This window comes from Lithobates pipiens, unplaced genomic scaffold (genome assembly GCF_037356315.1).
Source record: "Lithobates pipiens isolate NorthernLeopardFrog02 unplaced genomic scaffold, aLitPip1_a1.2 Scaffold_13, whole genome shotgun sequence".
Lineage (NCBI taxonomy): Eukaryota > Metazoa > Chordata > Amphibia > Anura > Ranidae > Lithobates > Lithobates pipiens.
In genome coordinates, this window is record NW_027507718.1 from 175,898,568 (window position 1) to 175,914,261 (window position 15,694).

Sequence of the window (15,694 nt, forward strand, 5' to 3'; positions counted from 1 at the left end):
ATGCCACCACTAAAGTCCTGGTGGGGAAACTGAAAGTCGTGGCTGGATCACAGCGATCACAATGAGTCACTCACTGTGCAGTTCACAAGACATTTTCTGTATGGAGGATCTGTATATTGAGTGACCTACTGTGTGCTCCAGCCCAACTGTCATCTTCATCACTGCAAGTGCATCAGAGGCTATACATGTAAGTTACATTTTTCAAGAAAGAAGCAGCAGCTGCCGTAGGGAGCATGCCATTAGAGGTATCTTATTGGTAGCTAGCTAATGACTTATAAAGTTTTTACCCCCATTTAAGCTTTAATGCTATAAATATTTTGTTGCTTTACTGAAAAAACATATTGTCCCAATATATATCTATTCATGTCTTTCAAAGAACTGAGTATGTTACATGTTATATCAGGTCATGTTACGAAAATGACATGTTTTTTTCAAAACAGAATACAGTATATGGGCATGTGCCTAGTTTTGGGTTTACCATTATTTTTCTTGTATCTGCTATGATGTTTTATGTATTGCATTACTTTAGGTACGATCCTGAAGTCAACTTGTGGACATTTGTTTCACCCATGAATGATGCTCGCATTGGTGCTGGAGTCACATCAAGTCGTGGGCTTTTGTACGCAATTGGTGGATTTGATGGGAAAAACCGACTAAACACTGTTGAGTGTTATGACCCTGATGAGAACAGGTGGCACCCAGTGACTTCAATGAAGACCATCCGTAGTGGGGCAGGTGCATATCATTTTGTAGATCTCTTCCATATACAGTATATAGATCACCAACCTATTTTTATTTACTTTACTATATCTGAAAATGTTACTATACTCTCACTAGCTTACTACTCCATAAAAGCATAGACACATAGGGGTCAATTTATTAAAACTGGAGTGCAAAATCTGGTGTAGCTGTGCATGGTAGCCAATCAGCTGTAACTTCAGCTTTATTCAATTAAGCTTTGACAAAAAAACAAAAACAAAAACTTGAAGCTGATTGGTTTCTTTTTAGAGCTGCACCAGATTTTGCTCACCCCAGTTTTAGTAAATTAATCCCATATGATTTCTACTTCCTTGCATTCTGCTTGAATAAAAAAATAAACATTACACAGCCTTGCAAACTGGCCAAATGTAGAAAGCAGAAGTGGCCAGCTTGATCAACAATAAACCACTAAATAGTCTTGCTCATGACTCAAACTTCATCCAATGATAAGTTCACAAATTAACTCTGTTAGCAAGTCCATATCAACGCTTTGTTAGAAATTTAAAATTGTAACTAGTTTTGGGATCATTTCATGCTCAGCCACCTACTGGGGACACCTCCCCAGGGATTAGCTAAAGTCTCATAAATATTCAGATTGCTTATTTAGTTTTCCAGCCCACTAGGATTCTAGGATACAGGGGGAAACAATCAAACCCGCAGCCTGTGAAACACAGCCCAAAGCAATCAACCACTGCTCCACTGATTACAGAGGCGACTAAAGGAACTACATTTGCCCAACATCCTAGCAACCTAAGTAGGAGGGTGCTACACATGAATGCAAACTGGGTCACTAATGAACCTTCTAAATCCTACAATGCTTGCATATCCAACCTCTAGTAAAACTCTTTAAAAGGAAAAGTGAAGAAGTATATTCATAGGCGAGTGTTCCTGAAAGATTTAAAAACACAGCGCTTTTAGGAGACTCCTTGAACTATATACAGGCATGCATGGGTTCACTCATATCTGTACTACACTAAAGTAATCATTTTCAAATGCTAATTGATTTGTAGACTACGGTGAGCTGATCTCTTGTTGCTGTTTTCAGTTAGGCTTGGATCAAATTCACCCAAGTGGCAAATATAGTAATTTTTGTAGTGTTTTCTGGCAAAATCCCCCAAAAAAAAAAAGCACAAGGCCTATTTCACATATATGTAATAATTTACTGATGTTCATACACAGGATCTTGCTGGCAGAAAGATCCTAAGTAAACAAAAAAAACACGCATCTATGAGCATAAATGACTGCATTTAAATGTAGAATTTTCCATTTTTTTTCTATGACTCTGAATGTGTTGCTGCATTACGGATTTTTACAACAATTCACCTGTGTTCAGATTCGTTAAAAAAAATCTGTATAAGGCTACAAACATTGGGGGTTATTTACTAAAGGCAAATCCACTTTGCACTGCAAGTGCACTTGGAAGTGCAGTCATTGTAGATCCGAGGGGGACATGCAAGGAAATAAAAAACAAAATTTTAGCTTGCACATGATTAGATGATAAAATCAGCAGAGCTTCCCCTCATTTTAGATCTTCCCCTCAGATTTAGCATGACTGCACTTCCAAGTGCATTTACAGTGCAAAGTGGATTTGCCTTTCATAAATAACCCATATTTTTGGGTTTTTTTTGCCCATATGCAAAAGGCCCTGCAGAAATATTGAAATCAATAGATTGTTTATGGATTTTGAAAGTGTTACTATGAGACTTTATCACTGAAGCCTGACATATTATAATAAAGTTAATTCCCACAGGAGTAGTTTCATTGGACAACTATATATATGCTGTCGGGGGATATGATGGCACAAACCAACTTAACTCTGTAGAACGCTACAATATAGATGAAGATTACTGGGAGTTTTTGCCACCCATGAAACACAAACGGAGTGCACAAGGCTTGACTCTGCACCATGGGAAGATTTATGCTCTTGGTAAGATTTTAAGGTTATGCATTTTGTACTTCAAGTGACCCTTTTTTTCCTAAGTAATAAACATGTCAAGCTTACCTGCTCTGTGCAATGGTTTTGCACAGAGTAACCCTTATCCTCTTCTTTTGGGGTCTCCCACCTGTGCTCCTGGCTCCTCCTCTTTGGCCAGTGACCTCATAGGAAGCTGCTACCTATGGAGGCACTCATGTGAGCTTGATCCTGAGCTGTGCTACATGCCTCTATAAACACAGGCAGCACGACTCAGCCCTACCCCCCAGTGGAGGCCAATGGCTGCCCTTTGAGAAGGAAAAAAGCCACTGCTCTCATGCAAATTGCTGGATTGAGATCAGGTTCAGGAGGTAAGTATAAGGGGAGGGGGCTGGGGGGGCTGAAGGGGGATTCTGCAGTACAGAATTTTTTTTACCTTAATGCAGAGAATGCATTAAGGTAAAAATCCTTAAGCCTTTAGAACCACTTTCAGTTTGAAGATGCATGCATTGTGTAAAAGGCAAGTTATTTGTATTTGTTATGTTACATAGTGGAACGCAATCATTATAACCCTATGTTCTATCACACAATGTGACCTTGCCAGTGATCAAAAACCTTGTGCTATTAATTCTTGTATAAATGTCCATCATTAATCAAAACTTTTTAATAAATGTCTATAATAAACCATCAAAATGTATAATAAATCTATTGTTATTTTATCTTATCCGGGTGCAAAAATAAAAGTCCAGCTCTTGTGCTCATGAGTACTTTTCATATAGTTGTGCTGAGTGAACTCTACCACCTTCCCTTCCACAGGCGGTGGTCTCAGCGAGGAGCATCGATAGTTTCAAGAAACTATTAGATAAGCACCTGAACAACCACAACATACAGGGATATACAATGTAAGACTGACATATAATCACACACATAGGTTGGACTTTTTCAACCTCACCTACTATGCCTACTAGTACTATTACTAACCTTTCTCTCTATGCCCTCACTTAGGGTTCTTGACCTACATATACACATAGGTCTTAATGTGTCTTCCCCTTTAAGGGGCTTCAAACACATGACTATAATATAACAGATGTTGCATACCTGCTGCTAATCCAGCCACTCTACTCCATACCTTTCCAACCCCACATTTTCCCATTAAAGGAGACCACACCTTTCTGGAGTAATTATTGGCTTTAGCAGCCCCTTTATTAACCTCCCTGGCGGTATGATAAGTTCTGGTTTTAGGTGCTGAAAGCGGTACAATTATTTTGCATGGAAATTTGGCGTTTTATATTGTAGTCCTGTAATTCTTAGGAATAACTCTCTTAAATCTGTTCAAACCAGAGTCTAGCAGACATTCCCGGGTATGATAAAGTTTATAATATAATAAATAATAATAAAAATTATTCAATAATGTAATCAAATCCTAAAACATAGAAATTTGCTCATTTGCAGAAACTGTTTTCTAGTTGGTCTAAAATCACTTTTGACATAAAGGGACACTTTTTGGTTGCTATGGGCAATCTCCAAATTCCAGGCAGAAAAAACAGTATTTATAATTTAAAAGTGCATGCAGGACACCGGACAGACCACTAGGGACAAAGGGGGTGTGTAATTTTTTTATACAGTACTGTAATCTGTAAGATTACAGTACTGTGTGTTTTGTATGTTTTTACTTTTTTGAATTTGGCACCGATCTCTGCTCCCGTGCACCGTAACATCGCAGGGAATGGAGCTCGGCGGCACTCGGGCACTGTGTGAATCGAGCGGAGGACAGCTCGATCACACAGCGAGGAGGAAATCACTGGATCCAGGGGACAAGGTAAGTAACTCTCCCTGTGTCCTCCATGTATCCAGCGTTGCGATCCCGAGTCTGGCTCGGGGTTACCGCTCGTGGAACTAAAATCCCAACCCGAGTCAGACTCGGGATCAACACCAGGGAGGTTAAACAAAATCCATTAAATTAACATATAGTAAACAAACATCAGTTACAATGTCATCTGATCACGTTGGTCTATGCAGGACATCCCCCCCCACCATTAACATAACGATCCTCACCATGCACTGCGGTACCTTTAACAGAAAACTAGGCCTCCAGTTGACAAGCTGGCTCGGAGACAACCAAACCACTGACTGCAGTGCACCCTTTCACCAAATTCCATCTAAACCACTGTTAGATGGAATACCACCAATGGGCCCATACCCCTGATGGGTCCCACATTCACCTTCTCTGGGGGGGGGGGGGGGGGGTGGATATCTTCCTTCACCTGCAACAACCAATCCGTCTGCCACGACAGTCCATCCAAAACATCTGTAAAGGAATACATCTTAACTTATAAGCAACCTATTTTAGGGAGGGAGGGTGGGACGCTTCAACCTCCACAACACACTGACGCTGGGGAGGGACATACAAGTTATTCTCTCCCCGTCAATTCCTCTCCTTCCCAGAGTCTACTAATTGTTACCACTTCCCTCCAATGCTGACTGTTAACTCTGTCATGTATAGCCCTGCGTTTATTCCTTTCTTGTCCTTAATTCAGGCTATTCTTTCTTCAGATAACTCCAGATATTACCACTGGGATAACTTTCTTGATAAATCCTCTAGTTTGGTCCTGCAGAAGATATTATACCATTTTCAAATGATGAGCACCTCAACTCCTATGCTGTAGTATTCCCCAAGGTGGGACAAGCTGGGGAACATGATCTTATGATCTCTTTTTGGCATGTTCCCTGTTAATTTAAGATTAAGGGTCATTTCACACTATGTGCCGTGACAGACACTTTACCGCATGGTAAAACATCTGTCACCGCAGGAACACACAGGAAACCATTGTTTCCTATGTGTCTCATTCACACTGCAACACAGCCTAGTGCTGCACTAAAATGCAGACATGCTGTTTTATCCCAGCGCATCAGCCCGAATCATACTGCTATGCCCAACCCTGCAGTGATAGAAGTGTACCTTTTGTACACTTCAAATAAAGCTCACATTACACTATCCCCTAGCACAGCCGGCAATGCTGGGTGGTTGGAGCAGTGATCACTCCGGCTGCTCTACGATTTGCCTGCTTGCATGGTGTGAAGTCGTCCCTTATGCCCTGTACACACGTTCCGATTATCGGACCACAAAAGTCACTTTCGGACAGATCGTTCGATAATCTGATCGTTAGTACGCATCTTTCGACAGCCGATCGCGACAGTCCGTCCAACCAAATCCGAAGGGACAAACAGGAAAACTTTGGTTGGATGACAGCCCATCGTATGACAATCGTGTAGTCAGTACAGTACGCGTCTAATAAAAGTCATTAGACAAACACCACGCATGATCGGAAACACGAAAATGAAACAGAAGGTCACATAGGTCACAAGTATTTGACATCATTTAAAATACGTAGCTACGCACGATGGAAGATTTTTCCAGAATCGTACGACAAAAGTCTTACACACATTTTGCACTGTTGCATTCAATCTTAGTTGTATACAACAAAATGTGAACGATCTGTCTTACGATAATCGGAGCGTATGTACGGGGCATAAGAGTATATTTACACCAGATGCATTGAGCACATTCCCAATGCATGGCAATCAAAAAATAATGGTTCCCTATGAATGCAGTTCACACCGGGACATTGTGTTGCGTTGCATTTGCCCAGGGCTGAAAAAAGTATGGCATGCACTACCTTTTTCAGTGCAATGAAACACCTTTAAATTAATAAATGCAACACACTACAAGGCAAATCAAGGAAAAGACAAACGTAACACATGTAAAATGTACGCCAGCGCATTAGAAAACATTACAAAAAACGCTCCGTAATGTAGTGTGCATGCGTTAAAGTATGCATTGTGGTGTGAATGAGCCCTTACACCTAGTGCCGACCTTCCATCGCTCAGCGATTCTATGCTAGAATGCTTGTGCTTAACGTATGACAGCTGCATTTAAAACACACACGTATGTTAAATGATTTTTAATATATACATTCAGTACCTGGTAGATGTTTTTCATTCTGCTTGGAGGTCAGTTTTAAACATGCAAGAAAAAAATACACTGCATATTACCCTAAAAACCAACCACAGACTGGATGATTTTTGGGCCTAATCTCAAAAGTTTCTTTGAAATGAGTTGTATATAATGATGATAATCTTAAAAATGCACATAATTCCTAAATCAGTTTTGGTTAAAATTGTCTCTTGTTCACATTGTACAGTATGTTTTAGACATGTAGCAAATTTTACATGAGTTGTCACCGAATTGCCCATCATCTCTCTTTACCTCAGTTTGCAAAGAATGATTCTCATCATGGTGGAAATCAGTTAGTTTGATATTTGTCAGTTTATGATTCATTTATAAATTCCAATTAACACAATGTTGTAAAGGTTTATTCGATTTCCATCAGATTATTCTCTCTATGGCGGACTTTGGAGCCACAAATATTGTGTCAAAATTATTACTACTGATAATATGCCTGAATTTGCCATGATAAGTAAAGCAACTGGTTCACTTTAAAGTGGTAGTAAACACCACAGGAACACTTGTACCTACTTGTAAGCTTATAATAAAGCTTACCAGTAGGTACAAGGAATATCTCCTAAGACTCACTTCACACCAATGTATTTTTTAATGTTTTTTGCAGAAACCCACTGCAGTCCATTTAACGTGGTTTTCTAATTTCACATCTATGCTTTCCAAAAGTCCCTGCGTTTTTGGAAAGGGTCAGGGACTTTTTTGGACTGTATTGACACATGAGCGTTTTGAATTGCGGGCATATTTGCCACGATTCTGGTCACGATTTCAAAACGGCCAGGTGCGAATTACATTTCACACAACGCACTTTTCTGATGCTATTCATTTGAATGGCACCTAAAAATGTGATGTGGTTCTGCCACGGTTGTCCCACGATAAATTGCGGCAAACTGCATCGCGTGAAGCTTGTCGCCCAATCAATAGACTTCAGAGGAGAAGCTGCAGAAATACACGTAGTTTGTTTTTGCTGTGATTTGTGTTTATTAATCCACCCAACAACAAATTGGTGCAAAAAAAAATGCATAAAAAAACATACAAAAAATGCGTTAAAAACGCATGTGTAAAAACACAAAATGCACTGAAGAGCCAACTGCATAGGTGTGAACCAAGCCTTAACGTTCATAGTTTAGGAGATAGTTACTGTTTCTGTAGCCCAATGCAGCTTTTGACTGCTCAGGCATCATTGCGTTCACGTGGGGCTTTGAGAGAGTCCTCAGCCTTGTGTAAGCTTTGATTGGGATTGACTTGTGGTTTACACAGGGATTCTTCTCATCACTGCAGATATTAAGGGAGCAAAAAGAAGGTGAGCATAGGAAAGTAAGTATAGCTGTAAAGTTATCCAAAAAAAGGCAGCCATCCCAAATTCTAGCTTTAAAGTTGCATATACTGCATAAGCAAATCACAGGTCCACGTTGCTGCAAGAATTTATTCTGGCTGCTTTTTGCTGAACAGTATAGGGATAATGCAAGCAATTTTGTTCTAATGAGCTAATTATCATAAAATAGGCATATATAAAATATAAAAGAGAAGAGTAGGAATGTAAAAAAAACAAAAAACAAAAAAAAAAACACAAACATACATACTCTCCTAGATGGCTGCAAAGGCTACGGATTGCTCAGTTCTTGGGTCCGATCTGAGCACAGTCAGTCAATTGCTCTGTGCTCTGCCCATCCAGTGCTCACTGGAGCGCTGGGCTGTGGAGAGGGTGGGAGCAGCTGACTCAGGGTCTCAGTAGCATGCTTAAGAGCCTGTGCCAGCTGCCGGTCAGGCATCTGGGTGGATCCCGACATTATTGTTGGGAGCCTTGACCAGTTCTGTGATGTCAGCGGACAGTGGAATTTAGCCATCTGTCAGCTAAACATTTAAAGTGCCATCATAAGTAAAGAAATTAAAGGAGTGAAGCAGTGTATTCTATCACCTTTCTAACTTTCTGCCCGGTTCTTCCCAGGATACTGCCAGCTATCACTTATAAAACACCTTTAGCGTAAACTGGTCTCTAACATTACAGGTTGTGTTTTATGAAAATTAGACAACTCATTTTATATACAGTATATTTTTGTACAGTTATTGGCATATACATACAGAGGTAATGTCTTTTTTAAAAAGCATGAGAGTAAAATGTCCATCAGAATAGCAACTAAAAAAGTTTTCTCTCCATAGGTGGTTTTAATGCAGAGGGTTTTCTCTCGTCTGTGGAATGTTATTGCCCTGAAAATAATGAATGGACAGAAGTGACTGAAATGCCAACAAGTTGCAGTGGCATGGGTGTAGCTGTAACCATGGAGCCTTGTCCTAATAGTATTGATGATGCTGAAGAGACCTGATCAATAAGATTTGAAAGTCATTTTGTTTGTAGCTACATTTTCACTCATAATAAGAATATCGTTAGAAATAGCCGATAGTTAAAAGTGAAAGTTGAGCTATATGATGATGAAAACTTGAAATCTATCTTTTTAATAAGAGTTGTTATATTAAAAATACACAAATGCATTACACACAAACACTGGTCAAGATATGCTGTATAAATCTTTGTGGTTTACCTACAGTTTTGTAATATGTGCTGTGAGGTTCATGCAGACGTCTGCATGTGGGAAGTTATGTACACAGCATTATGTCCAGTCACTGCGACACCATGTTTGGAGCACCCTCTGACCTTGCAATGACCGTGTATTGTGTATAATGTTTAATCACTGCCACCAAAAAAAGTGTTGACAACCTGGGGTATCTTGATCTTTACAGCAGAGCTTTTCTAGTTGTCCAGGCCAAGCAGCCCTACAAAGTAATGCCAAACAGTCTGCTTATGTTTTATGCATTCTTTTCTGCTGCACTTACAAACATGGTTTGTCTGGATGTCTGGATTTTCCCCTTGGATACATTTTGGTATGTGGTCCAATCTTAAAGTGACACTAAAGGTTATTAACAAATATCATACTTACCTCCACTGCGCAGCTCGTTTTGCACAGAGTGGCCCCGAACCTGCTCTACTGGGGTCCCTCAGCGGTTCTCGTGGCTGCTCCCCACATCAGATACACCCATAGGAGAAGTGCTCTCCTGAGGGGATTACCTTGCGGGCACGTTCCCAAGTCCAGCATTCGGAATCCATAGAGGCTGAATGCAGGACTCGGACCCCCGGCGCCTGAGTCATTGGATTTGATTGCCAGCAGCGGGAGCCAATGGCTGCGCTGCTATCAATCTATCCAATCAAGAGCCGAGAACCCTGGGCAGAGAGACAGCACATCCCTGTGGGACAAGTGCTAGGGCTCTGGTAAGTAAAACGGGGGGGGGGGGGGGGGGTGCGGGGCGGTCACTGCCAGGTGTTTTTTCACCTTAATGCAAAGGATGCATTAAGGTGAAAAAACACGTAGGTTTACAACCCCTTTCATTTTCTTCTAAGTAGATTTTTACTTCAGATATCACAACAAGGGCGGGTGTTGACAAGGCCAGGAAATTGGTAAAGCAGAATACTGTGAAAGGCACATGGTTTTAGAATGACATATTGCAGGTGAAAAAACACTAAAATACCCCTAAACTGAAATGAGAAAATGAAGGAAAGTAATTGGGATGTACATAAAGTTTAGTAATAGGCACTTTTCAAAGACACATTATTACTGCACTAACTGCACTTTGAAAACCTTGGGACTTTTGTTTTTACTTCCTGAGGATGGCACACACAAGTGTTGATCATAGTTAGAATCTAGTTTTAAAAAAAGTAGGGTACAGAGTAAGAGCCGGTTCACACAGGAGCAACATGACTTCCAGAGCGACTTTAGGAGGCAACTTGGACACGACTTGAGTATGAATCACAGCACGACTTGAGGCAACTTACAAGGCAACTTGAAGTTGCCTCCAGGACAGGGGACTTTGCCAGTGGCAAATCACATAATAATCAGCTCTGTGGGAGGGAGGGGTTTGCCTAGAAAACAATTTTTACTTCCTGGAAAGATGCTTCAGTTAAGACAGGGGATCTGACTTGGAGGCAACTTCCATTGAAATCAATGGGTACAAGTCGCCTAGAAGTTGGATTGAAGTCGTACAGGAACCTTTTCTGAAGTCGGAGCGACTTCAGTAGTGTACATTAAGATGGCTCTCATTCACTTACATTGATTTTCTCAGCCCGGCGACTTGAAGTCAGATCCCAGGTCACCCCTGTGTGAACCGGCTCTAAGAGTAAGGTAAAGAATGGAAAAGTAAGTGTTTCTACGCAGAGAATGTCAACAAAACCTGAATTATCAGTATTGGTGGACTTCTGTAAAGACCTATAAGCTTTAAAGTGGAACTATAGGCAAAACATATTTTCATTTTGGATACAAGGGAGGGTGATAGCCCCCGTTGGCTTATTTTTTGCTATCTATGTCCCATTGGGGAGATTTACCTTCACTTCCTGGCCAAAACAGCAAGTGAGAGGAAATCGCTGCAAATTAAGGGAACCCATGGAGGGAGCAGAACTATATTTAAAGCACTGTGTAAACTGTCAGCTCTATATAAATCTTATATAATAATAATAACTAGTGTCCCAATTGGAAGATTTCCCTTCTATTACTTTTAGGGGGACAACCTGAAATTTGGGATTTTCTTTTACTTTGACTTTCAATGCTAATTTTAAACAGGACAAATAGAGGGGGTCAATCTCCCTAATGGGCAACAGACAGCAATACAAAAAATGATGGGGATTCTAATCCCTCTCCACAAAACTAAAGCAAAAGTTATGCAATTAGCTATGCATTAGCACTTTCTACACACACATGTAGGCTTTCAAAAGCTTATGAGAGCTGCTCTTTGGGTGTTATTTCCCATAGCTATTGTAGAGACACCATCACTTTCACTTTCTTTTGATTTTTATAGAGATGTCACATAAATTGAAAATAACTTTTTATGCTAGGAGTCACACAACAGTCGTGGAGATTTTCAGTCTGGAACCTTGTAGGACCAATGGAAAGAAGCTACCATTGTAACCTAATCTATAAGACATTTTGTTTATTATATACAGATAACCTAATCTAACAGACTCCTCCATCCAAGCTATACAGCATGGATGGATAAATCACCCACTGTGCCTATTGTATTCTGATACCCAATCGTGGTGGCTGTTAGAATACCCAAATTGCAGATACAAGGGGTAGGTTTTTCAGGATCCTACTTGGGCACAATTATCGTTTTAAAAATGTCTACTTTGAGTTTAGATACACTTTAATGCCCAATTGAAATTATAGTTTAAATTAGCTAATTGCGTTCTAAGTGCATCAAAACAATAGATGTTTAATGTCTTACAGTTCATTTTCTTTAAAATACAGCCATAATGGTTAAATGAGCCATGATGGAGTAACCCTACCCCCCCCCCCCCCCCCTCCACTTCTCAATACTTGTCCCCAGTGGCAGCTGGTTCTCAAGATTTTAGGCACAAACTAACTACACCCTCCCAACGGGAGACGGAAGGCAAAGATCACCCAACACCCCCTCCCCGCAAGAGACATATGGCGGCAATCAACCAAACCCCCTCGTGGGGGATGGATGGGGGCAATGTACTGTAAATGTACATGATGCTTTACCTTATGGAGGCAGGAGGAAGGAAGAGCCGGGGCCGTTCTGTCCTATTCTCCTGGCAAGACATTCTCTTCCCGGCCGCACAGGAACAGGAAGTGGCCAGGGAGTCCTAAGACTCTCTGGCCAATAGGCATTTCCTGATAGGCTGGGAGGAGAATGAGGAAGACAATAGCAAATATTAATTTGCTATTGTCACACAAGTGGGTGTGCTCGGGGCCCACCCTTTTTATAATCCATTTAGAACCTCTGGCTTTAACCAGTTCCTGACCAGCGCACGCTGATGTATGTCGGCAGAAGGGCACGGGCAGGCATATTGGTGTACAGGTACGTCCAATCTTTAATACCGCCCTGCCATCGCGAGCGTGCTTGTCAGGACCCCGTGAGCCCGGTCTCGGGTCCCGCGCACTCGATCACCGTGGGCATACCCGCGATTGTCTCACGGGGCGGCTGAACGGAGAGATGCCGTTGTAAACAGCATCTCCCCGTTCTGCCTAGCAACAAGTGACGCTGATCTCTGCTCCATGTGATTGGAGCAGAGATCAGTGTTTACTAAATGAAAGCCCAGCCCCCAACAGTTAGTAACACACCCCTAGGAACACTTAACCCCTACACTGCCACCCACTGGTTAACCCCTTCACTGCCAGTATCATTTACACAGGAATCACTGCATTTGTATAGCAGTGATTGCTGTATAAATGACAATGGTCCCAAAAACGTGTCAAAAATGTCCGATGTGTCTGCCATAATGTTGCAGTCACAATAAAAATCGCTGATCGTCGCCATTACTAGTAAAAAAAATGCCATAAAACTATCCCCTATTTTGTAAACCAATCAATAATCGCTTATTGCGATTTTTTTACCAAAAATATGTAGAAGAATATGTATCGGCCTAAACTGAGGGAAAAAATGTTTTTTTTATATATTTTTGGGGATATTTATTATAACAAAAAGTAAAAAATAATGCGTTTTTTTCAAAATTGTCGCTTTATTTTTGTTTATAGCGCAAAAAATAAAAGCCGCAGGGGTGATCAAATACCACCAAAAGAAAGCTCTATTTGTGGGAAAAAAGGACGTCAATTTTATTTTGGAGCCACGTCGTAGAACCAGGCAATTGTCAGTTAAAGCGACGCAGTGTCGAATCGCAAAAAGTGGTCTGGTTTTTGGCCAGAAAAATGGTCCGGGGCTGAAGTGGTTAATCAAGTGCTTAAAAAAAAAAAAAAACATTGTTATCCATGCATCCAGCGCCCTGCGTGTAGATTAGGGAGCCAGACACATGGATGGGGTCGGCACCCCTGCGCCCCTAATGGCGCGGTCGCCACCGCTTGTCCCGTTTCTTCTTTTTGTTTTTTTTTCCCTTCTTTTCCGCACTTATAGCGCGTATATGCGACTTTCCGGCAGACTTGGTCCGGTGGACCAGAATCCGTTTGACAATTCGATCGTGTGTGGGTGCCAGCGGACTTTTTTTCCCCAAAAGTCAGACGGACCTAGAAATAAAACATGTTTCAGATCTATTGAACTTCCTTGTTTAGTCCCGTTTACGTCATCATGTTCAAAATGAACGGACTTTCGAAAGGACTTAGTCCAGTCATGTGTGGCCAAGTCCGTTCATTCATAAAGTTCGTTGGACCTCTGCTGTAAGTCCGTCGGGAAGACCGTCGGACCTAGTCCATCAAAAAGTCTGGTCGCGTGTACTGGAAACCATGAAGCAACTGAAGAAAAGTAAAAAAATTATTAAAACAAGTAAATATAATATACTTTCCTATCTATTTACTAATGCTAGCAGCATAAAGCCTACAAATAGTGTTGATTGAGAGAGTGAAGTCCTGCTTCATCTTTTGTTTTAATGTACCAGGAATGTATTTAATATAAACTGATGGCACAATTGATCTTTGTGTAAAGGTTTTAGAAGGATATTGGTTCAGTTTAATACTAGCAGTGTTAAACAAACCCTGAAGTATAGCTTACTTCCTGCTGTCTGCTACACTCTATTGTGTAACGTTTGCTACATAATTCTAAGATTACGAGCTTTGTAAGTAGTTTTCAATATATTGGATGCCTATGATATCTACCTCTGCTTTGTTCATTGGGCTGTATTGTAAGAACATTTTTAATATTGCCAAAATTGACAATGATGGCTTGCTAAGAAACTTTAAACTATACCTTGTGTACCCCCGCATTTTTTTTTTGTAAATTGTAATTTTATTCTGAAAATACATATTTATCGAAAATGGAATTCTATGTACAGAAAAATAATAAATGATAGTTTACAATGCAGAAGCAAATGTTTCTTTAGAGTCTTTCTTCAATAAGAAATTAAAGACTATGTCAAACCAACATTCCTGATATGTGATTGGTTTATCATATACTTATAAAAAAAGATCCAGTTTTCTTTATATTTCCTTTATTTCTGGTGTTTGTGCAAGTTTCACTGATTTCCTATCAAAAACTGACCACACTTGATATGAAAGCACAGCATGATCAGTTTTCTGGCTGTGCTGGGAGCCAATCCAATTATCAGGCTTGTACACACCCCCTCTGCACCACAAGTCACTGGGAAGATCAGTGTGCTGCTGTTTCTCCTCTATCAGTTCTCTGAGCTCCTTATGCAGCTAGGAAAAGATTATGCAATCACTTATAAAAAGAGGGAGAAAAAGGTATTCATAGTATTATTTATATGTATAAATAAATATTTTCCTTTCATTTCTATTTTAAACTGAATGAGTTGTTTTACAAGGTGAAGGTTTACATATTCTTTCTGTGAGCACGCTCAACAATGCCTGGGATCAGACGGGGACTGCGGTCATATGAGAATCAAACATTAAGGCAGGCAGTTCCCTGACTTATGCCACGTACACACGACTGGACTTTCTGGCAGACTAGATCCGAAGGGATTAGTCCGTTGGACAATCCGATCGTGTGTGGGCTAATCCGAGTGTTTTTGGTGAAAAAAAAATGGCAGACCTAGAAATAGAACAAGTTTCAAATCTATCCGACGGACTCAATTTCGACTGACTAAAAATCTTTAGAAACGGCCGTCTGTGTGCTGGTCCGGCGGACCAAATAGGGCAGCTATTGGCTACTGGCTATTGAACGTCCTTTTTTTGTCCCGTCTTATGTCCTCATGTTCAAAACGAACAGACTTTCGAATGGACTAAGTCCATTCATGTGTGGCCAAGTCCGTTCATTTTGAAAGTCCGTCGCAACTCTGCCGAAAGTCCACTGGGAAGACCGTCAGGCCTAGCTTGCCAGAAAATCCGGTCGTGTGTACGCGGCTTTAGAGATGAGCTGTGTCACTGTGTGCAGTAATAAAAGTACAGATTGCCTCTGAAAGGTGCTGTCCTATGTCACTACACACTATAACGTAATGCCCGTTGTGATTAGTAGAGATGCTCCTGAGCCCATGCCCTCTCCACCAGTCCAGAGTAGCTCTGCCACATTACCCCCAGTGACAGAATTGGGTCCCA

General features: G+C 40.9%; 1 protein-coding gene across 6 annotated transcripts in view; it reads left to right on the forward strand.

Annotated features, from left to right (window-relative positions):
• The window catches only part of LOC143974467 (kelch-like ECH-associated protein 1A), a 53,672-nt gene extending 39,156 nt beyond the window's left edge, over positions 1-14,516 (forward strand). For 5 of the 6 annotated variants that reach the window (XM_077475909.1, XM_077475907.1, XM_077475908.1 and 2 more), the window contains exons 5-7: positions 530-735; positions 2,510-2,686; positions 8,850-14,516. In XM_077475909.1, the coding sequence (XP_077332035.1) occupies positions 530-735; positions 2,510-2,686; positions 8,850-9,013 (547 nt within the window). In that variant the 3' untranslated portion in view covers positions 9,014-14,516. Of the gene's footprint in view, positions 1-529; positions 736-2,496; positions 2,687-8,849 lie in introns of all 6 variants that reach the window. The other variant, XR_013272228.1, reaches the window with a different exon arrangement.
• The last annotated feature ends 1,178 nt before the right edge of the window (positions 14,517-15,694 follow it).